The 27414-nt window shown below is 46.7% G+C and overlaps 2 protein-coding genes across 2 annotated transcripts; both read right to left on the reverse strand.

Annotated features, from left to right (window-relative positions):
• Nucleotides 1-268: 268 nt before the first annotated feature.
• On the reverse strand, nt 269-4736 carry LOC135818057 (uncharacterized protein RP688-like). Its single transcript, XM_065331375.1, has 2 exons — nt 3909-4736; nt 269-1614 (listed from the first exon to the last, which is right to left on the reverse strand). Exon 1 carries the CDS (start codon nt 4676-4678, stop codon nt 4019-4021), a length of 660 nt encoding a protein of 219 aa, XP_065187447.1. The 5' UTR covers nt 4679-4736; the 3' UTR covers nt 269-1614; nt 3909-4018.
• A 2103-nt stretch (nt 4737-6839) lies between these two features.
• On the reverse strand, nt 6840-7502 carry LOC135816908 (uncharacterized protein RP689-like). The gene has a single exon (XM_065330009.1). It carries the CDS (start codon nt 7500-7502, stop codon nt 6840-6842), a length of 663 nt encoding a protein of 220 aa, XP_065186081.1.
• Nucleotides 7503-27414: the final 19912 nt, after the last annotated feature.

Raw genomic sequence — 27414 nt, forward strand, 5'->3', positions numbered from 1 at the left:
CTCGGCGGTGGGGATCTCGGCGGTGAGTCTCGCCTCGCCTGCATACATGGACATTGCAACATCATAATAATAAACAACATACATGTACTTTTCATGGGCATCAGTATTCCGCGTAAGATTTTCGTCGCCTGTGTGTTTCTCCACCAATGAGCGCGTACTATGAATATTTATCGCTGTTCTCACACTTTACCAGTTTAGCAGCTTGCATATGCCATTGTTATATGTGGAAAGCGCGCACGTGCGCCATTTCTGGTGTATAGGAATGATCATTCCTCCATTATCATCATTTTCATCCTCTACTGATGAGCTCCGACAGGGAGCGAAACAGCTGTCTAGAGGCGTGGAACAATAATTATTGTCTCTCAACGGAAGTGTCCTTGCTGGTGTCTGTATGGTTCCGCTGAAGAGCGCGTGGTTGTGATGAGTTGGGAATGCAATGAATTATATGTAAATAGTTGACATTTTTTAGTCAGCCGTGTCCAGTTATATTTATTGAAGTAAATACACTATAGCTGACATTTAGTGTGTTTTTAGGTACATTGCACTTGTCACACATGTAAACGTTCTATGCACATCATGCTTGCACACTTCTTTGTTCACACATCTGTAAGGTGCGACATTATCAATATGCTCTTGCATGGTACTGGCTATAGCATCCTCTAGGCGCTGGTCCTTGTTCTTGAACCTTCTTCTAGATTCTTGCATATGCCGCTTGTTTCTCTTGTCAGCTTGCTGATAACACTACCGCCTTACCTCTCTGTATAATTATAAGCACATTATGCCACTCTCCTCAGGCACTTGCACATTGCACATTGGTACTTTGTACGACTTGCATTTGGGACTTGTACTGAGTTCTTGGGTCACAGAGTTGAACAAGTTCAGCAAGATCTGGACCAGTTTGGGTTCGAAAACCTGAGGAAGTTGTTTCGTATACAGTCTTCAAGAATGATTGTGCGAGCCGCTGTGACTAGATGTGGATCGAGTCAGCGCATCGGTTGCGGGAAGGTCTGAATTGAGAAGGGATTCGGAACAGTCACACTACTTTGAGAACACAACGTCAATACTCAATACTACAATAGCGTGAAACTACACTAGTACTTGTACTCTATGTCAGTAAGTTTTGTGTAATGTCGTACACGTCTGACTGTTCAAGCATATTAAATTTTGTCCCAGTACATGTCAATGTACATGTATGTACATAATAATTGATTTATAAAAAGTAAAAAGGATCAAGGAACTACAAGACGAGAAGAGAAGAGAGTTAAGAGCAAGTTGAAGGCTGGCGCCCTCGCACCGACTTCGTGTTCCTGAGTGAGACAGAGAATAAGGTCAACATAGTGCATATGGCTGCGCTGTAATTGGTCGTGCAAGGTGTGGCCATTGCAAGTGAATGGGAGTGGGGATGCACTTGACGTCGTGGACAAGATTAACCTGTGGTAAGATCGGCTGGGACACTGACGTGGGAAGTAAATTGGAGATGGTGAAGCAGTGAGCCGTGATGTACCCGTGCAAAGAGTGGGCCCCCAAGCAGATAAGGGCTGCTCGTCACTGAACACGTTCTAATCCTCTTCCACTGGAGTGCCGCCACGTAACCTAATTCGCCATACATAACAGCTAGATGCATTGGAAAAAAGTTTTGAAAACAAGGTTTGGAACAACAGCAACGACGGCAACAACAACTACAACTCTTATTGGCGATGGTGCCATCGTGAGAATAAAGAATTCAACTACTACAACACAATAACATCCAAAACAAGTTACAACAAAAAAAGCTCTAATGCTGGCCACTGTCTGGCCATAGCGAAAATAGAAAAGTCGAACAGGGAATAAGTGACAAACATTGGGAAAGAATAGGCAGGACCCTCAAAACGACTTCCAATGCAAAGAAAGATGTGCTACATTGTAAATCCAGGGTACTAGAACTGTCTACTGAAGATTAACTGTACTAAAGTGAATCCAGCAGACACCAACGCAGTAAGTCCTTGGCTACACAACAATTCTGCAGTGTTACACTATTTTCGACCCAAACAGGGTACGATCAATGATAGGGTCTCTGATCGTGCCCTCTTCTATTATTCAAGTCGGTAGGAATAGCGCAAGCTCCCACGTAGGGAGCAACACACAATTCCCCAAGTATCGCCGAGTCGCATCAACCTCTTCTTCCATTATTGCCTCCTCATCTGCATGTTGTAACCTGTAGCCCTCATTGTAGCCCTCACCTTGGATATACCCGGTTATTCCTATACCCGACAATGCGCCGGCGCTTGTTTATCTTGCCTTTGCTTGTCGCTAGGGGTCTGCGGGTAATGCTCGGCTTTTCACTATTTAATGCTGTACATAATACTTTTGTAAATTCCCTAAAAAGAAACGTATAATGCTCACTTATCGCCCCTCCCCCCCCCCCGAGACACACACATCATAGCACCATAGAATGGGGTTGCATTTTTGTTGTTTTTGCCATGTGATTAAGCAATCACGAGTGAAACGAGGGTTGCCTGCTGCTCCTCGTTGCTAGTCTTGAAGAAGAAAAAAATCACGCCCATCTGCTGCTGCTGCTAGCTGGCAATATTGATGCTGTCCCTGCGTTCGCCACCTCCAACTGCTGAGGTGCCTCGTGCTGTCGCACTACCACACCTTGGTCCGCCCTGCGTTGACCCGGCATCGTACTCTCGTACTCTGCTCATGCTGCCGTACTCTCGCGTTGTGGCCTCATGGGTACGTCTTACGCTATTTGCGCTTGCCACGTGCTTATGCCTTACCTGGTGGGCTCTCGCGCCTTATTTCCCATATAAGCATGGTGGTGTCTGTCATTGTGGACCAGGCGGCATCCGGGGACTTCGCCTCTTCCATACGTGGTATGTTTGCTCCGCCACACCGCCTGTTCTATCTTGCGTACTCGGTTAGTACTGTACCTTGGTTGAGGCTTAGTACGCGCGCTGGCGTCCTATCGTGCCATGAAAGGAACTGCTTCCTAATATAGAGATTAGGCGCCATGAGCCCTGCTTCTAGTAAACATTGCATTAGTAGCGCAGATACCTTTATGCGAATATGGGGTAGTCTCGCCCGCGCATATGGGCGTACTCGTACTGCGGCCTGGGCTTTCCCCAGTACGGCTGCCCGCCATTGCATGCCAGACACCCCCATTGTTGCGCGCCTAGCCACGCACGTGGCTTTTGCCTGCTGCTCGGTTGTCAGCGATAACTACGGTTTGCCGTACGCTGCAAACCTACATATAATGCTCGGGGATAGTTACTAAGACACATCAAACATGATAATGGAACATGACATTCAAAAGATACCCGGAATCGTATTAGTAATAATTGTAAATGTATCCTGGTGCAGTTACGTATGAGTACCACAGTCACGCAGGGATAATGCCCTGTAATGCCTCGAAATTTAAAATCCCATATAGTGCTCAATATAATGGCGGCATTACTTGCCGACCCCTGCTTGTCGCCACTACACGCATGCACAACTCATCTGAGTGTACATTACTGTAATCTTCTGTGCCATTTGTACTCACTCTGACTGCCGTCCATCCCGTGTGAAACACAACTCACTTAGTTCACCTCGAGGGTCCGGTTTCGGTCCTCCACGTTCCCGAGTTTCATCTCATTTTGTGAAGTCTAGAACTGTGTACGGTGAAAGTTCATATCATGACGAGGCTACCGGCATGCAGAGGAGTTACGCCATTCTCATTTTCTCCTACCCTCAATTTTATATAGCCTGATCACCCAGTTAGCAATGATTCCGAGACCATTGGTCGGACGAGCTGCTTGTATCTCACCACCTTGCAAGACCACCGCTGTGCTGCCTTTTACAATTCATCGCTATATTTCTGAAGGTTCGTGTCTTTTTGTAAAAATAAATAAAATAAAATAATAAGACATGTACGACAATGATCTTACTTGGTCGTAGTAGACTGAGCAGTAATGTTGCTTCACACACTTGTTTCTCGTTGACTGTTGTCCAGGAGAAGGACTGCTTGGAGACATTGGGGGCAGCCTGGGTTGGGAATTCAGTCGCGTTTCACGAAGCGAGTCGACACCGGATCGTACTTGAAGTCCGTTCCGAGGTAACCGTACATCTCCTCCAAGTAGGCTTTCACGTTGTTGGGGCAGGGCAGCGTCAGCCCTTCGAACTGGATCTTCCCCAGCGGAAAGACCCAATCGTGCTGATAGCGTCGCTCACCTAGATTGAATTTATAGTAGATCTGCTGAAGCGTACCGTCCTGTCGCAATTTGAATTTGTAAACATCTCCAGTCACGTTGGAGAAATCAATATTGTCGGAATACTGATAGGTACCGCTAGCGTTGTGACTGATCAAGAGTTTTTCCGCGTAGGACGTTCCGTCCTCTATGCTGTAGACGCTGGGTAGATTCTGGCGCAGGGCCTTTCTGGCCCTGTCAAACTCTTCGTCACCCAGCATCGACACGTCTGTATCGTTATCATGCGGTATCATCTTGCCATTGCGATACGCACCCAACAACGAGCCACAGTCCAACCAGTAGGTGATGTCTTCCTTTTCCAGGATTTCCGCAACCAGTTTCAAGACGTTGAGGCGCTGTGTCCGATACAGCGCGTACCGCTCCACCATTTCTGCGTAGTTGGCCACCGTTACCTCTCCCAGCCAGCTAAGTGGGATGTTTTCCTTCTCTTCGATCGTGGTGTCGGCCATGATCGGAGGTAACTACGGGCACTTGCTTGTAAAATAAAATGTTGTGTGATATCTTGTCTTCGAGCTTCTGACTCTTTAAATTTTTTTTTTATGTCCGGCAGCTGCAGCCCCATAATGGGCCATACTTCAACTTACTTGAATGCGAAACTATGCATTCGCCATGCCTGGCATTACGTGAGTGGATATGTTAAAAAACTTCAGTCAAAAAGTAGTCCAAGCACACAGCGCAGCATGCAGAAAGACTTCACACAATTACAGTACGATGTCAATGTACAAGTACCCTTGTTAGATCTCGTCAACAAAGCTCAGAGTTACTGGCCGGACTGATCACAGTGCAGTAATGGACGACAGAACATACAGGCACCGCGTACCGGCGGATTATGCCGGCATAATTATTGGCATAATTTGGTGGTTGAAAATGTGGAGCATAATTAATTATTTGGCATCCTTTCGGAGGTCGGAGCATAACTACATGACTGTAGATCTAGCACAGACTCCACACTGACCACAGTTCATGTAGGCTACACAAAATTCTGTACAATGCACCTGATCAGTGCTGGACTGCTGGTAGTCCGCATAGTAAAGGGTTCGGAGGTCATGCAGATAGTGTTTTCAATGAAAAGCAGGGTAGAAATCATCGCAATACAGTCATTATTGTGTGCTCGAACTCATCTCCTTCAAAGTAGTTCACTCTCACACTGATACAGTACAATGTCATGTACATGTAGCAGAAGATGCGAGTGAATCAGCCTTGAAGTGAACTGGACCTTGATCAGGTATCCCGGGCGCGGGGCGGACGAGATAGTGACGGGTAGTCCGCAAAACTCCGCGTACATGTACAAGTACATTAGTAATAGTATGCATGTTATGTACATGTAGTCATAACCTCTGGATTTTAGCAGCCATGACTGTGCAGGCTATGGATATTGCTCTAATAGTAATAATTTATTTAACTAACTTGTGCACGTTGTGATTCTGCTGATCCACATTCCCAAACGGCGGTAATATAAGCCTGCACAGTGTGCACAGTTGCCGGCCGGTTTTACACCGGATACATGTATGTTCGACCTGTGGTTGAATACTAGTAGTACGCTTCGTCCCTAGCCCTCTGGCAGTTTCCAGTGCAGTGCTCCCTGAGGCTACAGTGCTAGTTTGCAAAAGGCCCTGTGCAGGCTGTGGCACCAGAGAGCAAAAGAAAGCCTAATTCAAATTGCCACGCCAGCTCACTCTGTCAACATGTACAGTGCTGGCAACTGAAATGCGACGCCCTGAGCGGTGCGTTCACATCGCAAAGACGCAGCACGGGATTGTAATAGTACGAAATAGAGACCCCCAGAATGTGAATGCACCGCTCAGGGGATCGGATTTCAGTTGCCACCGGTGTACATTGTGTGGTTGTTATTGAGGAGCATCATGAAAGGTAAGGGCGAGACTAGCTTTAAGGCACTACCCGCTATCATTCGATCCCAGCGTACTTTGCCTGCTTTTCGCGCTAGCTGCTCACAATTTCTCCTTGGGCACCCTGTAAGAAGGCCATAGGCCTGTTGGGTATACCCAAGTAAAATAATAAATACTACTACTACTACTACTACTACTACTACTACTACTACTACTACTACTACTACTAATACCCGCGCCAGTGCACCACGCCACCCCACACCGTGACTTGAAGCCATTACAGCAATCCACTCGCCTACGATGTACATGTACATGTACATAGCTGACTGCAAACTGTTGTTCCAGTATTTCTAATTCTTGTGAGTTCTAGGACCTTAAAATGCATTTTTTTGTAGTCGCATGTCAGACCAACATGACAACAATGCATTGACATAATGACACGATTGTCAAAAGTAAAGATGACACGTCCGCGTTACAACCGCTTTAGTACAGTTTTGTTGGGAAACAGAACCAGCTACAAGTACCTACTGGCACAGTGCACTATCTAGACTAGAGGTATTATTATACAATGTCATGTTGTAGATACGGGTGAGGCGAATGTGTAGTAAAAGAAGCACATCTACGACGATGATCTTACTGGGTCGCAGTAGACTGAGGTATAGTGAGTAGTACATGTAGCGACCTCCGAGGTTCCTTCACACACTTGCTTCTCGTTGACTGTTGTCTAGGAGTAGGACTGCCTGGAGACGTTGGGGGCAGGGTTTCAATCGCGTTTCACGAAGCGAGTCGACACCGGATCGTACTTGAAGTCCGTTCCGAGGTAGCCGTACATCTCCTCCAAGTAGGCTTTCACGTTGTGGGGGCAGGGCAGTGTCAGCCCTTCGAACTGGATCTTCTCCAGCGGGAAGACCCAATCGTGCTGATAGCGTCGCTCACCTAGATTGAATTTATAGTAGATCTGCTGAAGTGTACCGTCAGGTCGCAGGATGTATTTGTTAACGTCTCCAGTCACATTGGAGCAGTCAATATCGTCCGAGTACTTATATGTCCCGCACGAGTCGTGACTGATCATTATCTTTTCCGCGTAGGACGTGCCGTCCTCCATGCTGTAGACGCTGGGTAGATTCTGGCGCAGGGCCTTTCTGGCCCTGTCAAACTCTTCGTCACCCAGTATCGACACGTCTGTATCGCTGTCATGCGGTATCATCTTGCCATTGCGATACGCACCCAACAACGAGCCACAGTCCAACCAGTAGTTGATACCTTCCTTTTCCAGGACTTCCACGACCAGCTTCAAGACGTTGAGGCGCTGTGTCCGATAACCTGCGTAGCGCTCCACCATGTCTGTATAATTGTCCACATTCACTTCGCCATGCCAGCTGAGCTGGACGTTCTCCTTCTCGCCATTAGTGATGATATCAGCCATGATGAGTTCTTGCCTGCTTGACGAGCACTAGAGTTGTGAAGTTAGTTGTGCGATATCTTGGGAGATTCGGTTTGAGCTAACTACTTGTGTGGAGACTGATAGAAGTAATAGTTTGTTGAATGTGGCAAGGGTGCATCGTGGATGCCTTCGGGCACAATACCTCATGTAGGGAAAGTCACATAGTGCTATCAATCAATTACATTGTATTTGAGCAGTGCTGGTGATTCTGTGTCATTGTATGTGGCTTTGTAGCCCGCCAGTGCAGAAGAGCGCTACAAAGTACCAGTTATTGTCTGTCCATTATGTGTACTACCGTATACCGGTGAGCTTCACAAAGAACAGCGCATTGCCCACTCAATGATGCAGTCTTCCCTTCACACTGCGCATGTGCCCTTGTGAGTTGTGTCGTGAAGTAAGTTAGTTAGTTGTGGGATGCGCGCGTTGTGGGATAGCGTGACATCATGACGTGTGTGTGTCCATATGCCATGATGAGTACGGCCAGTCGCACACACGTGACAGACCAGCTGTTCCTTGATTTTTCTAAGGCCTTTGACAGAGTTAGTCATCATTAATCTGTTTCAGGTTGGTGTTCTCTTTCTGCCTGTTCTTGGGTGAAGGACTTTATCAGTGATCGTAGTATTTGCGTTCGCATTGGCCAAACTCTTTCTGACCCTTTGCCCATCACCGCCGGCGTACCCCAAGGTTCCCATCTCGGCCCGCTTCTTTTTAACCTGTGCATCAACTCCTTTCCTGATGCCCCTGCTTCTAGTACCCTATCCCTTTTTGCTGATGACTCTAATTTAATTCTTGTTTCTCCAGCAAACACCTCACTTCCTATCCATCATGCATTGCTCCAGACTGACATTGATAAGTGTTGTCAATGGTCATCAGCTACTGCCATGACGTTTAACACCAGTAAATGCGTCCACCTACCCTTTCAAAAATATGCATTAGCCCCCGGCCCGTCATCCCCCTTGACAATGAACGGTGTGCCTATTCAGAAAGGTGATAGCCACTGTCATCTCGGCGTGACTATCACTCCTTCACTAAATTTTTCTGACCATATAAAATCTATCACCCATAAGTTTCGCAGTCGTGTTTTTCTGTTGCGCCATATGGCACATTTCCTTTCTGCTTCAACCGTGAATTTGCTCTACAAGTGTTACGTACGACCACTGTTAGAATACGCAGTCCCTGTCTGGTCATTCGCCGTATCCCATTCAGATTCGCTTACGTTAGACCGACTGCAAGCCGTTGCTGCTCGTTCATATCTGCTTTGTAAGACCCGGCACCCTCCTGAGTGGGAAACCCCGAAGCAGATTCTTAATCGTACTTGTGACTGGTCATCCCTGAAGTGGCGTCGTCAGATTCTGTCCTTGCTGTATTTTCATCATGTGTTTTACCAGTTTCCGTCTTTGCTAGTTCGTTTCAAATTCAATGTATCCCTTAGTTGTCGTCACCCGTCCTCTATAGTTTTACCTCGTTCTGGCTCCCATTTCCTTAAATCCCCTCTCTTCAGTTTATCTGTGGAATGGAACAAACTTCCAGAACACATCCGCTGCGTTCAGTCCTCTGTCAATTTTCGCATTGCTCTAAAGGCTCATTACTCTCAGCATAGATATTCTCTGACTGGAATTCCGAACTTTTCCGTTTGAGAATTTTTTTCCTTGAAATTAATCCTTGCTGGGTTTTTTTTCATCTAAATGTCCCGCTATTATCTGCAGAGGTGATTTCTTCCCTCGTCGATTTCTTTCCTGCTTTTATACCTCGATATTTAGGTACTTGTTTCCCTTCTTCCCATGCTTCATCTTCCACTCTCCTCTCCCCATTTCCCCATTTTTCTTGCGATATTTATGTGGGAGACTTCCGTGATAAGCATCCATTTGCTTTTGGAGAATCCTTTTAAATAAATACAATACAATACAATACACAGGCTCAATCTACAATGTACAGTCATGTTACTCATGTACATGATTGGTATAGTTCAAAACCACATGTAGGTAAACCGTGTGTAATAGTTCACACATGTTGTTAGATTGACAGCATGAAACAAGGTGGAGGACACTAGCAGTGTGTTCGGATTCGGAAACAGTGACCTTAGAGAGGCTTTTAGTCTTACTATCCATCCACGTTGGCACGTCAGAACCGGGCTCAACACCCATAATGGTTCAAATGGTCCTAATGGACCGGGGCTCTGCCAACCGTGGATGCATGGTTGTAGTAAGGTCACTGTTTCCGAACACAGTGTCCTCCACCTTGTTTTGCTTGTCTGTCTGTCAATCTAACAACATCAACATACATGTGTCGTGTCCGTGTTGACTCCGTGTGTTGCTACAATGTCATTATCTGTGTTGTATTCCGTATGCTCCTACATGTACATGTACCTAATCTTTATCAAGTCACTAGTTAGTGTTTGGCGTGGCGGCGATGTGTCTCGTCGATCAATAGTGTTGTGAAACCTATCACCATTCATGCTTTGCTGGCTTCTCGCTCGCTCGCTCCGTGCACGCCACTACAGTACTTGTAGTTGTAAGTTGTAGTACAGACTACAGTGTATAGCTCGATGCTTTGCGTCCATCGTGGTTGTTGTTGTTGTTGCTGCTTCTCTGTTGCTTGGAACTGGGACGAAGCTTTGGTCTTCTTGTGTGGTGAGGGTGAGGAATGGGTATCTGGACTCCTGGTATATTTCCATAAAGAACCTGGAATTGTAGAATCCGTACATGATTGTACACCAATCACCATGCGCCAAGCATTAAACAGGTCCCTTCTGCACCTCAAACTGTACGCTACTGTAATAGGTCGCCGAGTGGTATCAGGAGGCACACACAAGACGACTGACTAATATTATGTTATTCGGCTCAATCTGCCTGAAGTTATGTATACAACTGCTCCGGCTCAATCTGCCTGGAGGGACTCGGAAAGGAATACAACTGCTCCGGCTCAATCTGCCAGGAGGGACTCTGTTCTGTTCTGTTATGTTCTGCTCTGCTCTGAAGAAATGAGTAAAGCATGGCAGCTTTTATAGGGCGAAAAGGAAGGAGATCATCATAGAGTCTGCATGAGCCATGAGTCATGAAAAAGGGCAGAAGTCTGTTGTGTCAGTCCAAACAGAACTTGGGAAGGCATAGCAACAGTATCTAAATGTATGAAAGAAGCAAACGGAACTTTGGAGGAGAACAGAGGCCAGGGAGGGCATTGGCAAATGGATGCAAACAGGATCTAGAAAGGGTCATGACTGTCCGCATGACCTCAGTCAGGGTCAGGGAGGTACAGTACAACATGTGGGTGTTAGTTCTACATGTACATACAGGTGCGATGATCTAAACTAGCAAAGATATGTAGTATGCAATCCAGCAAGCGCAAGAGAAACACAAGTAGTGAGAAGTGATATAATTAGCTTTGCAGGCTTGTCAGCAAAGGAGTGACAAGAGTCATGCAGTGCGTGTACGTGTACATGTGACATGATTAGAGGTCAGTAGATATTACATAGTACTAGTAGTACTAGTAGTCAGCTACAGTTCAGTACTAGCAAGGCCGGGATACTACACCCTCCCTTCCTACAGATAATCACGCCCTCGTGATTTTTCAAAAGTAAGCAGGTGTACGAATGATCATTATGGTGAGACAGCATGGCTTGGTAGACTGATAATAAAGTAGGGACCCTGTGTGTATAATGTGTGAAGGACCTGTCTCTCTGTGGAGCGGGAAGATGATTATGTATGTGTTCGCGTCTCAATACTGGACGGTAAAAAAAAGATGTGTAAAAATCGCGTCACTGTGGACGGTAACAGTTCTTCATTCTCGTCTCTCTGGGACGGTACAACGGAAAAAGTAGACTCGCACATCATGTGGCGGTATATCATTGTTACATGGACTGGTTATTTGAGTGCGTGCTTGCAGGGTATACAGTATTTTGGGTCTGAATCTGATTGCTTGGTCGTTACGGGGTGGACATGATCGGGATGGGTGATGAAAAGGCTAGGAAACTTTGTGGTCAGAAACTTGAGAAAGCGGTCGTACGGAAGCTGCAGTGTGGCGAAATGTTGGGTGATCTAGAACTGTGTACTGCATGGATCTGGACGTACATGAAGGTACATGGAGGGCTGTGAGTCCTAGGTTGTTGATCGTATGGTGGGGCGGGGACTGGGAGTGGGATTGTCTGTGGGATGGAGTTGCTGAAGGAACGTGGAGAGCTTTGTGTATCGCGTGTAGTGTAGCAAACAAACTAAATGTGAGAGATGTTAGCAGGGGAGCAACTTTGGCAGCAGAACGAGTTAGTGAGAGGAATATGGCAGCAATGATCACGATCACAGAATGGAAACAGTCACGGGATGGCGTAGCTTGCATGATAGGGGCAGCATACATGTATGTACTCACGTTAGTAGCAGGTGCATTTGAAAGGGTTGGCGATAGAGTTGCGGTAGAGCAAGTAGGGTCACGTGCCTGGGTTGAAGTGAAGATGGGTCGTGGAGCGCGAGGACGATAGCAATACGCAATGTCATGGCCAATTTTCTTGCAGGATCGGCAATAGGGACGGAGACGAAAGGGCCGACGTCGCTTGGGTCGTACATATACCGGTGGCTGTAGTCCAGGGACATACCGGGCATGGGAACTCGCTGAAGAATGATGGTGATCCATTTTGCCGAAATGCGTACGTGACGGCGTCGATCTGCTGTATGGATGGACTGACGAACCGGGATTCTGCATCGTTCTCAGGTCCTCATGGGTTTAGAAACGCGGTGGGGGCCAATTAACGGTGCTTTCCGCTCATCGTTCGAGGCTGCCATCAATGTAATAGGTACTAACAACGAGACTGACGACAACGATTGACTAAGGATGGTAACAACATAACAAGACTGAAGTTGCGTAAACAGATCTACAGGGACGAATTCACGCACCGCTGCCACCAGTGTAATAGGTAGGTTCGAATCTTACCGCTGCCACCAGTGTAATAGGTAGGTTCGAATCTTACAAAGGAACGTCGTTAACTTTAATTTAACCACCGCTGCCACCAGTGTAATAGGTCGCCGAGTGGTATCAGGAGGCACACACAAGACGACTGACTAATATTATGTTATTCGGCTCAATCTGCCTGAAGTTATGTATACAACTGCTCCGGCTCAATCTGCCTGGAGGGACTCGGAAAGGAATACAACTGCTCCGGCTCAATCTGCCAGGAGGGACTCTGTTCTGTTCTGTTATGTTCTGCTCTGCTCTGAAGAAATGAGTAAAGCATGGCAGCTTTTATAGGGCGAAAAGGAAGGAGATCATCATAGAGTCTGCATGAGCCATGAGTCATGAAAAAGGGCAGAAGTCTGTTGTGTCAGTCCAAACAGAACTTGGGAAGGCATAGCAACAGTATCTAAATGTATGAAAGAAGCAAACGGAACTTTGGAGGAGAACAGAGGCCAGGGAGGGCATTGGCAAATGGATGCAAACAGGATCTAGAAAGGGTCATGACTGTCCGCATGACCTCAGTCAGGGTCAGGGAGGTACAGTACAACATGTGGGTGTTAGTTCTACATGTACATACAGGTGCGATGATCTAAACTAGCAAAGATATGTAGTATGCAATCCAGCAAGCGCAAGAGAAACACAAGTAGTGAGAAGTGATATAATTAGCTTTGCAGGCTTGTCAGCAAAGGAGTGACAAGAGTCATGCAGTGCGTGTACGTGTACATGTGACATGATTAGAGGTCAGTAGATATTACATAGTACTAGTAGTACTAGTAGTCAGCTACAGTTCAGTACTAGCAAGGCCGGGATACTACACTACCAATGAAAATGATTGAATTTGTGGCACATACTGTCATTACTACATCTTGTGTGTTGGCAGCAGGTAGTCGTGGTTACGACTCCTTACCCTAGTTGGCAGTTGTAGTCATTCGGCGCTGCAGTCCGCGGAGTAGGCTTTTCCGGATTATGCGTTTTTTCTTGGTCTAAAATGGAAATGGAAAGTGTTTTGTAAAACCCCTATAAATCAAATTTTTTTCTAAAGAAAATGCAAAAAATTACCCAAAAAGCACAAAAAATGCCACCGTTGCCATGGTAACAAAATGGCGACAGCTAGTCGCGTGATATTTGGCACCATGGTGATCATTCATGGTGATCGTGAAGTACCTTTTTCTTGCAGGGAGTCGTAAAATACCGGTATTTTACGACTCCCTGGCCCAAAGTGGGTCAAAATGGACAAAATGCATTTTGACCCCCAAAATGCAAAAATATGCAAACACATAATCCGGAAAGGCCTACCGCGGAGCATAATGTACATGTACATGAATCATGATCGTACAATCATGATTCATGTACATGAATAATGTTTGTACAATAATAATTATTATCAAGTACAGACATGACTGTATTGTCATGTAAATGTAGCTGAGGCAAGTCTTTCCAATCCCTTCGGCTCCGGAGCTCCCTGTCCCTAGTATGATGTACATTTGTATACGTATGCACGCCTGTTCTACCTACCCATGAGCGATGCTGACACACGCTGCTGTCTGGTGTTCACGAGGTGTTTGTCGCCCTGGAAACGGAGCGTCTCTTAGTTTGTATCCTTGGCGATGTTTTCGTCTACATGTACATATACAATTGGTGCAATTTTCCTCAACCTACTCAAGCTCAACTGATCAGGGTGAATTCTCCCCGCAACACTGTTTATTGAGCAGGGATTATTTCTTTCTTGCAGCCTGCCGAGTGACCGAATGTTCGATCGACTTCTTGTGTGCTCTGGATTAGCCCTTGCTCGGTAAATTGCTTAATTATGCTTTCCATGACCCCCAAATTATGCCAGTGATTATGCTACGTGATGCTGGAATTATATTGAGATCACCCAGAGAGGCGTTAGCCTTCGGGTAATCCTGAAATAAAGATTATTATGCCAATGATGCTGTACCCCAGCACTCTTGTCGCACTTTGCAACGTTACAACTTACAACAACTCTTGCACCATGACTGCACGGCTTACATGTACATGTACATGTACATGTATTATACAGTCATGTACATGTATGTATATGTACATGTACATGACTGTATACTATACATGTAACTTCTTTGTATACTATAACTAGTATAAGGCAACATTCACCAGGTTATTTCCTGCAACGTGCCTAAAATTAATATGCCTGGAGCATTAATCTTCAGCCAGCATCGTAAGGTTACTGTAATTTCAGAAATTTTTGGTGTACTTTTATTTTCGGTACTTTCGGTGCGTCTGTTTCATACCTAAAATTTCAATACACCGAACAAACACTAACACACATAAACCAATAGGGAACTGCTTCTCTGTACCGAAAATTTCTGTTCACCTAACCTAGCCTGTTGCCCTCATACCGAAAATATTGAGCACCGAAAATTTCTGAAATTAGAGTATGCCGACCGCCTGGTCTCAGAAGTTCTTTTATGAGGGCATAATTTTTAGACAAATTCCGAAGATTATGCCAGAAATTATGCCAGCATAATCCGCGCGGCCAAGGGCTACTCTGGATTGCCAGACATGAGTCAGGCAAGTGGCAACTTTGCAAGCCAAATCGGCGGTAAAGCACGAGCTCTAGAATAACCACCTGCTACACAAATGCACACAATGAAAAGATCGTTGTCTGATGATTGGTTCAGCCATGAAACTCTGAGTCACAACGGAATTAATTTGCCAAGGTTTTCATTGTGTGCATGTGTGTACGCCGCTCTGCCTGAATCAGGCATTGAGCACTCTTGCAGAACCAAAGCATATTGCCTCTGTGTAACCACCTGCTAGTAATTATGGCGGACACACGGTCCTCCAGGCAGTGCTCTCACACAGTGCATGTCGCCGCTCACAGCGTGCCGCACGATTCAGTGGGAGGCCATTGCCAGAGCAAGGAGTCGATGAGCTGAAAGTAATGTACTAATGGTCAGGGGTTCAAGAGGTCTCTCTGTGGCTGAACTGGTTGTTGCCGAGGCCGGCCCGGGTTGCTCGCATGCGAGAACAATTGCCGCCGCTGAGATTCTTCTTTATGGGTAAAGTACAGGGTAGTAGACGCGCATGATCGTTCTAATCTAATCTCTACAATTTACTATGGTTTGGTTTTAATCTCTACAGACTTTACGGGCTACATGTAAATGTATGTGCCAAGGTTTCCTCTTGTCTCTCGTTCTTGTGTATCTTCACAATAATGGTGCTGAATTGTTTTTTTAGAGGAAGTAATGGTCACCGATATTGGTCAGGCGAAATGGAACGATGTGCTGCTCCGGGTTCTCGAGTCACGTAGTGGTATCGATGGAAATTACTTCTTCCCACATGTACATGACTGTACTATGTCACAGTATGTGTGCATGTCCATGTACATGTACGAGTGTAACTAAGGTCCAGTTGGTGCACGTGATCCGGGTGACGGGGTTGGAAAGCCTTTTTTTAAAGGCCAAAGAAATCCCTGAAGCGCTCGGTTGGTTAGTTTGGCCAGTGTCATCCTGTTTCCGAGTAAAGAGGAATGGATACGTGACGTCAGGCATGCGGTTGGCCTGGCACGTGCGAAACTTCCTTTTGAAACTTACTAGACACGGCACCTGGTTGTGTTTCTCAACACTGGCGGTAACGCGGACGTGGAAACTAAGTTACTTTGGTCTTTACCTCTTTATAGTCATTGTTGTAACACTTCAACTTACTTCAAGGTATCTGGATTTCGATCTAAGGATACATAGTACTGAACTACAGCTCTCCCGCCTAGTGCATGAGGTTTCCGCCAGCCGAGATGCCGGTCGGGCAGTGTCAGCATGCTTCTAAGACTTTTGACCGAGTCTGGCATGCTGGCCTCCTGGCCAAACTCGAGCACCTTGGTGTCCGTGGCATTGCCCTTACCTGGCTCACAAGCTACCTGACTCGGCGCCGACAACGCGTCAAGGTTGCCTCCGCTTTGTCATCATGGAAATCCATTCCAGCTGGGGTACCCCCGGGCTCTGTCCTTGGGCCTCTTCTTTTCCTGGTGTACACGATGGACCTCCCCCCAGCATGTACATTGTACATGTACAAACTCGCACACCTAAATGTAGATCTACATCTACATGTACATGACGATGATTGTACAATCATGTAAGTCTTTTGCAGCCAGTTCGTCGATGACACGGCACTCATCGCGACGCATTATTACTGTAAGACATGTTATTATAACGAGTCGCAAATTTAACGATTGTCCAAAATTCATAGGTTAGGCCGAGTAAAAAAAATTACTAGATGATCGTCCTTTTTTTTGGAAAAATCGGGGAGGGCGGGAGGATTTTATTTTTATTTTTTTACTTTTTACCCTCTCATGCACACAGTGTACACAACAACATCAAGGTTTTTTTTCTCTTTTTTTCTTTTTTTTTCTTTTTTTCTTTTTCTTTCTTCAGCAGATCGATACTGACGTTGTGATATACTAGTAGTATGTGGTCCATATAGTAAAACTCACGATTTAAAAAATAAAATATTTCTTGGGGCGCTGACAAAAACTGGGGCGGACGGGGACGATCATCTAGCTTTTTTTTTTACTTGGCCTTAGGGGCCGTCCGTAAATATCGATGTTTTTTTAGAGACGATATTGGTGCTTCTCTCCCTTGACCCCCCTCCCTCCCCCCAGAAGACGCACATGTACATCTAGATCATGGAATCAATATTTTTGGATGCTCATGAAGTCGTGCTTGTGACTTTTTTTCCCCTGCTGCCGTGCTCATATTAGTTATCTAACTACAGCTGTATCTTCTTCTTGGTTCTGTTTGTCCGCTTATTATTATAATTATTTTATTTTCTCTTATTATCAGTGGGACCATTGTCATTAGGTTTAGGCCTGTTTTGGAACTCCACTTTAAATAAAGCCAAACAACAACAACAACAAGTGCCCAGGATGTTGAGGGTCCGGTGTAGGCGTGAAAATCCCGCCGCACTCACGCAATAGCTGCATCGCCTGGGGGGAGCGAACCGGGTTGGCGCTGCAGTGCTCACAGCCATCGTGTACTGGTGTAGCCAAAGCGGCTACGCTCGGGCTTGAATTTTTTCAAATCCTTGTTCAGACAGTAGGGCCTAGGGAGGTTCTGCTATACGTGAAACGTAGAGAAATCACGTAGAGAGCAGGTGTCTGGGTTAGAGTCTACGGCTTCGCGTGTTTTGGCTCCAGATTTCTACGCGGAGATGGGGTTCTCTACGTTGTGGCACACGCAGAGAAAATGTGTACGGATTTGCTGGGTATCGATCAACTGCATGCAGAAAACTGCCAAATATGGAAGGGGAAATTCCCAGTACACATTCCACGTGACTTCTCTAGGTGAAACGTAGAGCAGAACAGCATTTCTTTACGTTACGGGAACGCGAAGAAAGTTCGCGTGATTCTTTGCGTCGCGTTCCCAAAACGTAGAGCAGAACCTCCCTAGTGAAGACTGGAAACTCTTGTGGAGTTCGTCCGTGTTTGTTCGCACTGCCTCTACGTCTTGAAAAAGGTCTCCTGCAGGCATCGTTCGGCCGATTTCCACAATCAATAGCTCATTCTTTTGCTCTTGAAATTCGCCATGGGCGTACAGCTTCCAATTATTTTTGATTTTGTTCTTGTGTCGCGAGTTTTAGCTCCGCGAACGGAAGCTGGTTTCACATTTCTTGTATAGCCATTTAGACGTCCGCGTGCAGGGATCGGCGAAACTTCAGATCGATATTTTTCTGATGCTCGAAAAGACGCACATGGCTCAAACCCCCTCCCCCCCAGACGCACCAATATCGTCTCTAAAAAAACATCGATATTTACGGACGGCCCCTTAGCGAGAAGATAATTATGTTAAGGGGAAGTCCAGTGAAAAATTTAAATTTCACTGTCCGTAGAGTTCGGGTCGCTGAGTCGAATGGTCTTTGTCCGAGGAGGCTGCGGCTTATGGTTTGTCAGATACGCCCAATCGAACATGTGCGAATTTGAGCGCGCATCACCCAGATCCAGGTGATGACGTCACAGCGTGCAGTCAGGTAGCCACACCATCTAGTTGTGTACAAAAATGGCCATATTCGGAGCGCGTTCGATTGGGGAACCGTTTGTCGCAGCTTCTTCGGACCAAGACCATTCGATTCAGTGTTACAAACACTACGTACCCTGTAATTTTCAGCTCGGTAAACCTGGAGGTTATACCGTATTATAGCCGTTTCCGAGTTGGACTTTTCCGTCAGCCTCTACTCTACGCGCTCTGCGCTGCGTGCATGCAGTGCGTGCAGTGTGTTAGCTGTAGTGCAGTCAACAAACTCATCACATGCACAGAGGAACTACTCCCGCACTGCCGTGCTAGCTGGGGTAGTATGTACAAGACTCGAGTCACAACTGACACAAGACTCAGAAAACTAGTCAACACACGGACTTGTCATGTACATGTACTACACTCGTATCAGTCGTATTGTACAGTCATGTAGTCAGAGAACGTGCGTTTCTCCTTGCCGGTGGTTGTGCTTTGAGAAGGAAAATTTTAGTTTTCCGCACCCGCCTCATTATTTTTATGTTACAGCGATGAGTGCACAACCGGTTAACCGTGACAAGTGACAAAACAGCGAACAGCTCCCGGACCTAGAACTTTCAGATTCCATAGCGTTGCGAGCGAAGAGTCGTGCCCGTGGTTCAAAGAGCCTGCACTGTTCTCCAATTGAGTAGTCCGAAATATTCCAAGTTCGCACCAAAACATCACCATGTGGCAGGCTCCTGGAGTCTAAGCGAATCTAATCGGTATGGAACAACATTTAGAGCACTCGCATCACTCTTCTCCATTTTGGCGACCCTGCTCTCCAGCGATCTGATCAGCCTCGTCTGCAATAGCTGCTGCTTCTTCATCAGTCGGAAACTCAGTAGCGCTCACTCTTGACCGGCCCGCGTGGCCATTTCTTCAGCTGAATACCGAGGTTCTCAGCCCCAGACCGAAGGTCAGCCATGGCTACATCCTCACTCTCACAAGGAGTTACAGGTCTTCGGGGTCGCTTGCACCAAACTATCAGTCGCCAAATCATTTGAAATAGCACTGACACTATTGCTTTCACGCACTCCTTTTGACCTAGCTGCACGCTATGACGTTGCAGAGGGTGTGGCGCGGCCGCATGACGTCATGGCGCAGCCCCCGAAACTCAGTTTTTCAAACGGAAATATCTCGAGAACGCTTTGTCGGAGACACGTGGGACCAACACCATTCGACTCAGCGGCCGAAACTCTACCGACCCTGAAATTTAAATTTTTCACCGGACTTCCCCTTTAACCTTAATCAGGCCAATGTTCCCAAAAGGGAACATATCTTTCCGCATGCGATTTGGTCAAGGGAAATTCATTTTTCCTCCGCATTTTCTGTTTATATACATATCTAGAAGGCTGATGATCGTGAATCTTTGAATATTTGTCACGCTTTTGAAATTTTCAAGTATCGGGATATAACGCGAAATGTCGTGAATTTTCGGTATTCGGCCGTACTTCAGAAATTGAGAATTCTGGTGTGAAAAACAGTCTTTCTCAGAGTAATCCACACGTAAGAAGTGCACTCTGCTACTATGGCCACCCAACTGGCCTGAAGATTCACCGGAAATTTGATCATGGCACATAGGAACCCGCCCTCTTTCTTCGATGTTCCCAAAAGGGAACGTTGGCCTGATCCGAGACCCAGATATACCTCATTTTCACCTGATTTCAGGAACCAGTATATCTAGCGCATATTCCTTGTTTGTAACATCCGTAAACGTGCATATATAACTTATGGAGCCTTTTTGATGTTTTGATGGTGATTGGACCGTCTCCATGGTAACCAAATTTGGTCATATATTTGTGATTCACTAGCATGCGGAATACAGCAATGCTGTGCGAGGCTGACATTTGCCAAAGTAAAGATTGCTAAACAGTCTCCAAAGGAATATACTTCTGAAGTAGGTTTTCTTTTGTATAACAAGATTCACTTGAACAATATTCAGCAAAGTATGGATGCTTTATGGCGTTCTCCTGGACTTTCGATGATCTTTTCCTCCGCGCTGTTGCATTTTTGTCAGAAAATATCGCTTTAGCTGTAATGTGGTACGGCAGAGGGAAAGGTTTACAGTAGCAGAGTCCTTTCTGGAAAGGGACTCAAAAGTGATTCCAATGGAAGGACATTGTTGAGAACTCCAACACACTTCAGGACTTAGTCCTAGCGCCACCGATTACCGTGGCAATCTGAACGTAAGCGCTATAGGGGTAAGGCATCCTGCAGCTCAGGAACTCGAAAAAGAAGTTTAGAGCACACTTGCTCCTTCTCTGAGCACTGCAAATTCACAACCGCATGGTGCTAATGATTCCGTGATTCTGATGCAGTGAATTTGCTGTGCCCAGGGAAAGAGCATGTGTGCTCACCACTTCTCGTTGATCTGAACGTGGACGATGAAATAGAGTAGTAATCAGATGATTCAATGGATGATAAGGGTTTCATCGAACTTGCAAGAGATATGGACCTAGACAACTACCACGTGACGAATGGAGAGGATAATGATGTTGGTGCCTTTCCTGTTGATAGTGAGTATGACCGCAAAAAAACGCCAACCTGCTGGAGCAACGCGTTGGGTGAAATAGACTGGTGTTTACGATAGGCGTCCTGAAATTGAACCGGAAAAATCCCTTCACGATCACCGTGAGATCACTACAGCATCACCCACTTGCCAATCGCGAGATATACACACCCTGTACATCTCTAAACACTATTGGACGAGTAAATACTGCGCGATACCCGCGATACAGACAAGGCCAACATTAGCTCGGAGACCGACAATCTTGAGAGATTCCTTGTAATTCTTTTTGTCTGGCTCCACATTGTTACCACTGATCTGAGAGTGCCAATTTTGAAGCAGCGGTGAGCCCCAACCCGATGTCCTACATCCAGTTTCATCACGAGATCGCCGTCCTATTTTATTATAGCCGACCCCGCCCGGAAGCACCAGTGTCTTGCTGCTGATGTGCAATACAAGTGCGTTTGAAAACAAGAATGTGGACAACACAATGTCGTTGTAAATGGTCCACGATATGTTACTGTTCTAAGTGTGGAGTTCGACTGCATTTCGATCGAGGATCGAATGCCACGGTGTATACGAGACGCGAACGGTAGCAGACGAAAACACTAAGAAACACTGCTGGACACTCTTTGACGACTATTAGATATTATTTCTTCTCCATTACTGCTTGTTCATGTTTGCTTTACTCCACAAACACTTAGAAGACAACATAATCCATTATATCATATTGAATCTTCCCTTCATAAAAACCAGGGTCTTTTTGGTACGCGATCCGGCCAACGTTCCCTTTTGGGAACATATAAATATTTCCATAACGCATGGACATATTCAGTTCAAACTTATAAACATGCTTAATTGGTCCAATACAAGCCGAAACAAAAGAAAAAAACTGCAAGAATACGCTGAATTCTTGTGACGGCCAAATTAAGGTTAAAGATCTTGCAGTATTCTGCCATATCCACACACAGCATATACATGTATGAAGCAGTACGGCTTCAACGGATCATATTATAACGAAGAAAATGTCATCCGTTAAAACGTTAGATTTGCTTCCTCGTTATATTATACAATGTATACATGTCTTACAGTACACGAGGGATTTATCAGCTGGCAGGCAGGCATAGTGGGAAGGTCTAACTCTTAGACCTTGAGTGAGAAACAGAGGGTACCAGGTTCAAGTCCTGCTTGGAAGCGAAGCGGAAGGATTTTTTCCAGCCGTGCTGCGACCCTCAGTTGGAACTCGTGGCCTGGCACGAGGAGAACATACATGTAGATGCAGTGAATGGGTTTTTCGGTCTTTGACCACTTGCTGGTGAGCTTATCTACTCACCTCCCACCGCTTTTAATAGGAGCTGTATCTGCGCCTTGATCCTTGAAGGGTGGTGGCGTTCCTACGGATGCGCAAAACTCGGTTTCCAGCCGAGTCTCACGCGAACCATGACATTTTCATTTTTATTATTTTTTATCAGCTGCATTCCTGCAACGTGCCGTGGACGCAGCAGGACGATGGTCGAAGGATTGGCATCTCCTCGTGAGTCGTCAACACCCACGAAAACCGTCGTCCTTTCCTTCCAATCCCAACACATCATCCATACATCACGCTTCACTCGACTTTGCTGCAGCAGGTCCACCAACAAAGGCACCTTGCCGTTGTACTTCAAGATGATATGCGATGGACCCAACACATCATAGAAACTACCAACAAAGTTACTACACCAACTCCACAACACACGGGGCACAATGAAAGCTTCCAGCCTATTATTAATATACACGACCTACATGCGGGTCGCTCTCGAATATGGCAGCTTTTGCCCTCTCCAACACCACACAGCAACAGCGGGACACACTGGAGAGAATTCAACGCCCTGCTATACGCATCTGCCTTCGGATTCCCCTTTTGGCACCAGTTCACCACAGTTCTCTCCTCCATCAGACAACGCTTCCCACCCTTAGCTCACGACTCCTTGTTAAACAAGCCCGACTGGCATGGGACATCCACCACCAAACCTCCCCACCACACCTGCAACAACCACATCTTGCGCCACAACGTCAAAACCAACCATACACCCTTCGACAGACAAGGACCTACTCCATCGGACATACACACACAAACAGGCACCGAGATTACCCCATCAACAGAGCCCTCACCCTCTAAAACTCGCTCCCTATCGACATCACAACCCAACATCGTAGAAATTCTTTCCGAAACAATGCATCCAGTCTTCTTTTGAACAGTACCTGTTCCTGCTCCGCGCGCAGTCATGGACGAACATTTGTCCATTTTGGACTCAGTTTGTCGTGTTGGTGGTGCCAAGTTCACTAGTTCACTAGTCTAGGCCACAGCATACGCTATAGCACTCAACAATAATAAACAACAATTACAAAATCACCAGATAGACATCACAAAAGACAAAGCTGATACACACCCTAAATACACAAGAGAGAGTTTGGAAGCTTTGTCACAACTCCGAGTTTCACGTATCTCTACGATCATCAGGCAACTGATGGATCCAAAACGGGCAGCCAGAACATAAGGGGGAGCAAGGTGGGAAATTCCGAGGGGTGTCATAGGCGACGCGTATCATAGCGCAAGAGTCAGGTGCAGGCGTGAAGTTGCCAAGTCTTCAGACTTGGGGCTATGCAGCAGTAGTTCCGGCATGAATGATATAGAATAGAGCTGGGGGCAAATGCCAAATCCACACATGCCCACACCACAACACTAACATACACCCAAACTCTCTCCCTTTTCTCACATACACATACACTCACACGCGCGTCCGCACACACATTCTCTAAATCTCTCTCTCTCTCACACACACACACACATTCATTCTCTATATCTCACATATGCACACGCACACACACATTCATTCTCTATATCACGCACACACACACACACACACGCATTCTCCAAATCTCACACACACATTCTCTAAATCTTACATACACACACACATTCTCCAAATCTCACACAAACATTCTGTCTCTCTCTCTCTCTCTCACACACACACACACACACACACACACACGGCCACAATACTCATCCTTTCATTCTCACACCTACCGCACACATACTTGCACCCGCACTTATCCAATCACCCACACGCACTCTCTTTCTCACGAATGCACACAAACACACACACACACATGCGCGCTCACACTCACACACACACACACGCACACACACACACACACACACACACACTTGGCAGCGGGACTACCAGCTAGATTCACTTGACCTTGCGCGCAAAGTTACAGAGGTAGAACTTGTTTTCATGACGGCACTTGGACACAAGCTCTGACCTCTTGTTGAGGGAGCGGGTCTTGTTGGCCCAGGCAATCTCCAGCTTCTCGGCCAGACACAGGTTGCAGCGCTTCGAGATGTTAGAGTATGATGCGGCTCTCCTCACAACGGACCACCTGATACTATAAGGTTTGTTTTCATCCTTCAGTCTCCAGATGTGTCTGGACAGTCTCGTTGAGGTCTTCAACATACTATTCGCCACAAGAAGCACGAGACCTCAACGAGACTGTCCAGACACATCTGGAGACTGAAGGATGAAAACAAACCTTACAGTATCAGGTGGTCCGTTGTGAGGAGAGCCGCACCAAACTCTAACATCTCGAAGCGCTGCAACCTGTGTCTGGCCGAGAAGCTGGAGATTGCCTGGGCCAACAAGACCCGCTCCCTCAACAAGAGGTCAGAGCTTGTGTCCAAGTGCCGTCATGAAAACAAGTTCTACCTCTGTAACTTTGCGCGCAAGGTCAAGTGAATCTAGCTGGTAGTCCCGCTGCCAAGTGTGTGTGTGTGTGTGTGTGTGTGTGTGTGTGTGTGTGTGTGTGCGCGCGCGTGTGTGTGTGTGTGTGTGAGTGTGAGCGCGCATGTGTGTGTGTGTGTGTGTGTGTGTGTGTGTTTGTGTGCATTCGTGAGAAAGAGAGTGCGTGTGGGTGATTGGATAAGTGCGGGTGCAAGTATGTGTGCGGTAGGTGTGAGAATGAAAGGATGAGTATTGTGGCCATGTGTGTGTGTGTGTGAGAGAGAGAGAGAGAGACAGAATGTTTGTGTGAGATTTGGAGAATGTGTGTGTGTATGTAAGATTTAGAGAATGTGTGTGTGAGATTTGGAGAATGCGTGTGTGTGTGTGTGTGTGTGTGTGATATAGAGAATGAATGTGTGTGTGCGTGTGCATATGTGAGATATAGAGAATGAATGTGTGTGTGTGTGTGAGAGAGAGAGAGAGATTTAGAGAATGTGTGTGCGGACGCGCGTGTGAGTGTATGTGTATGTGAGAAAAGGGAGAGAGTGTGGGTGTATGTTTGTGTTGTGGTGTGGGCATGTGTGGATTTGGCATTTGCCCCCAGCTCTATTCTATATCATTCATGCCGGAACTACTGCTGCATAGCCCCAAGTCTGAAGACTTGGCAACTTCACGCCTGCACCTGACTCTTGCGCTATGATACGCGTCGCCTATGACACCCCTCGGAATTTCCCACCTTGCTCCCCCTTATGTTCTGGCTGCCCGTTTTGGATCCATCAGTTGCCTGATGATCGTAGAGATACGTGAAACTCGGAGTTGTGACAAAGCTTCCAAACTCTCTCTTGTGTACAAGGCTCTGCCCTACATGGGCATTGAGCACTCTTCGGACAGTGAAGCACACCACTTGACTACACACCCTAAATACATATTATGTTCGCTATGCCAACGACGTTACGTGCACTGGCAAGGAATGCATCTGGCACACAGCATTGTGGAGGTGGTTGTGGGTCACCAGTCACGTGGGAAGGTCACAAACGTGCTGTTTTCGCGGTCTGTAAGTTGTATCAACAACGCTCAAAGGGTGGAAGGCCGCCGAAGAAAAAGACCAAATTGCGCGGCGCAGCCTTACCAGACACGGGAACCAGCCAGGCTACGGCAGTACCAACGCAGGTAAGTGTGGTCAAATTTGGATGTGCACAAAGCAACATGTCAGAGCCTAATCATGGATGTAATCCTTTTTATATTAATTCTCTGTATTCATAACAGGTCCCAGCCACAGCCACGGGGATCGAGACTCGCACCGTCGAACAGCCGGCATCATTAATGCGTGGCGCAGCTACGGCTGAACAGACTACCAGTGCCGAACAGTCTGTACCACAATCACAGTACACAACAGCAGCCACGCCAGCTCCCTGTGCGCAGCAGTCCGCATCCGCTACACCCAGTACAACCGTTGTCGGTGAAACAACAGCAGACACTCAGGTATACAGGCAGAATTAACTAGAAATTGATGAAACAAAATTGGGAATGAACGCACATGCGCGCGCGCACACACACACACACACACACATGCAAGCACGCGCACACACAACACAGTGTTCAACGGCAGCAGACATACAACATCAAAATCAATGCTTGTAGGCACCTATACAAAAGAAGTGAATTCAGTCGAGTTCTACGCATGCAGATAACCATTCTCAGCAGTAGTATGGTGCAGCAACTGTGTACACTACTATTATCTCTGTACAGATCTTTGCAACGGCCATGGCAAGCAGTGCCTCACAGCAGCAGCTGCCAGCACCACATAAGCCCGAGATATCTATCGACACACGCGCATCAGTATCCACACGGGTGCGTATCTCTGTTATAGAGTAGTCTGTGTATCCAATCCAACCAGGTCATAAAACTAAAACAGCAATTGTCAGATTAGATCATAGTAGTGGACATAGTACAGAAAAGAAATGAGCTTCGCAATGGACTGAATATAAAGAAAGGGAATGATAGAGAAAAATGGAGCTGCATGTGGCAAAATTCCTTGCCAACCACAGTAGTCAAAAGCGTGGCATTTCTACTTGTTTATTGGCGTCGTTGCAGGTGGCTACACCACTAACCCAGCAAGGACTGACACGCCCGGTCACCAAATCGGCTACAATCGCTCAAGTCCTGGACGCATCACCATCCAAGCTCCGCGGAGATACTGCTGACAGGCTGCTTGGTCACCTGGTTTCCGCTCGTTCTGACTCAGGGAAGCTGAAGGTAAAGCGAAGTGAGCGTGGCAGACCGCAGGTATATCAAAGGCTTACATTCGCTGACACATCCTCCGAGGCAGCCAGTGCACGTGCGAAGAGACGGCGAACAGCAGAACCGAGGTCGCTCGCTGAGTCTGTATGTGGTGGAAGTGCCGGTGCCAGTGCCCAGACTGTCTGTAGCAATTCTTCGCAGGATGAGCAGCGACAAGCAGATGGATCTCCTCAGAGAGGCTGGGTTGGCACCACATTTGCCCGAGGCTCGAATTGGCTTGGCCATCAAAGCCGACCTCATACTCCCGTGGAATCAACTCAGGAAGCTGAGACAGTGGCTTACGCAGTGTGGAGTGAAGTTCGAGTCAGAACGCAAGATGCGAACAACACTAGCAGCAGCCCTTCCGCCGGCCCTTACACGGCCAAGGA

Source organism: Sycon ciliatum, chromosome 5 (assembly GCF_964019385.1).
Source record: "Sycon ciliatum chromosome 5, ocSycCili1.1, whole genome shotgun sequence".
Lineage (NCBI taxonomy): Eukaryota > Metazoa > Porifera > Calcarea > Leucosolenida > Sycettidae > Sycon > Sycon ciliatum.

What these genes read in the sequence shown, in the direction of transcription:
- LOC135816908 (XM_065330009.1), bottom strand. Translation starts at nt 7,502, where the DNA reads ATGGCTGATATCATCACTAATGGCGAGAAGGAGAACGTCCAGCTCAGC.
- LOC135818057 (XM_065331375.1), bottom strand. Translation starts at nt 4,678, where the DNA reads ATGGCCGACACCACGATCGAAGAGAAGGAAAACATCCCACTTAGCTGG.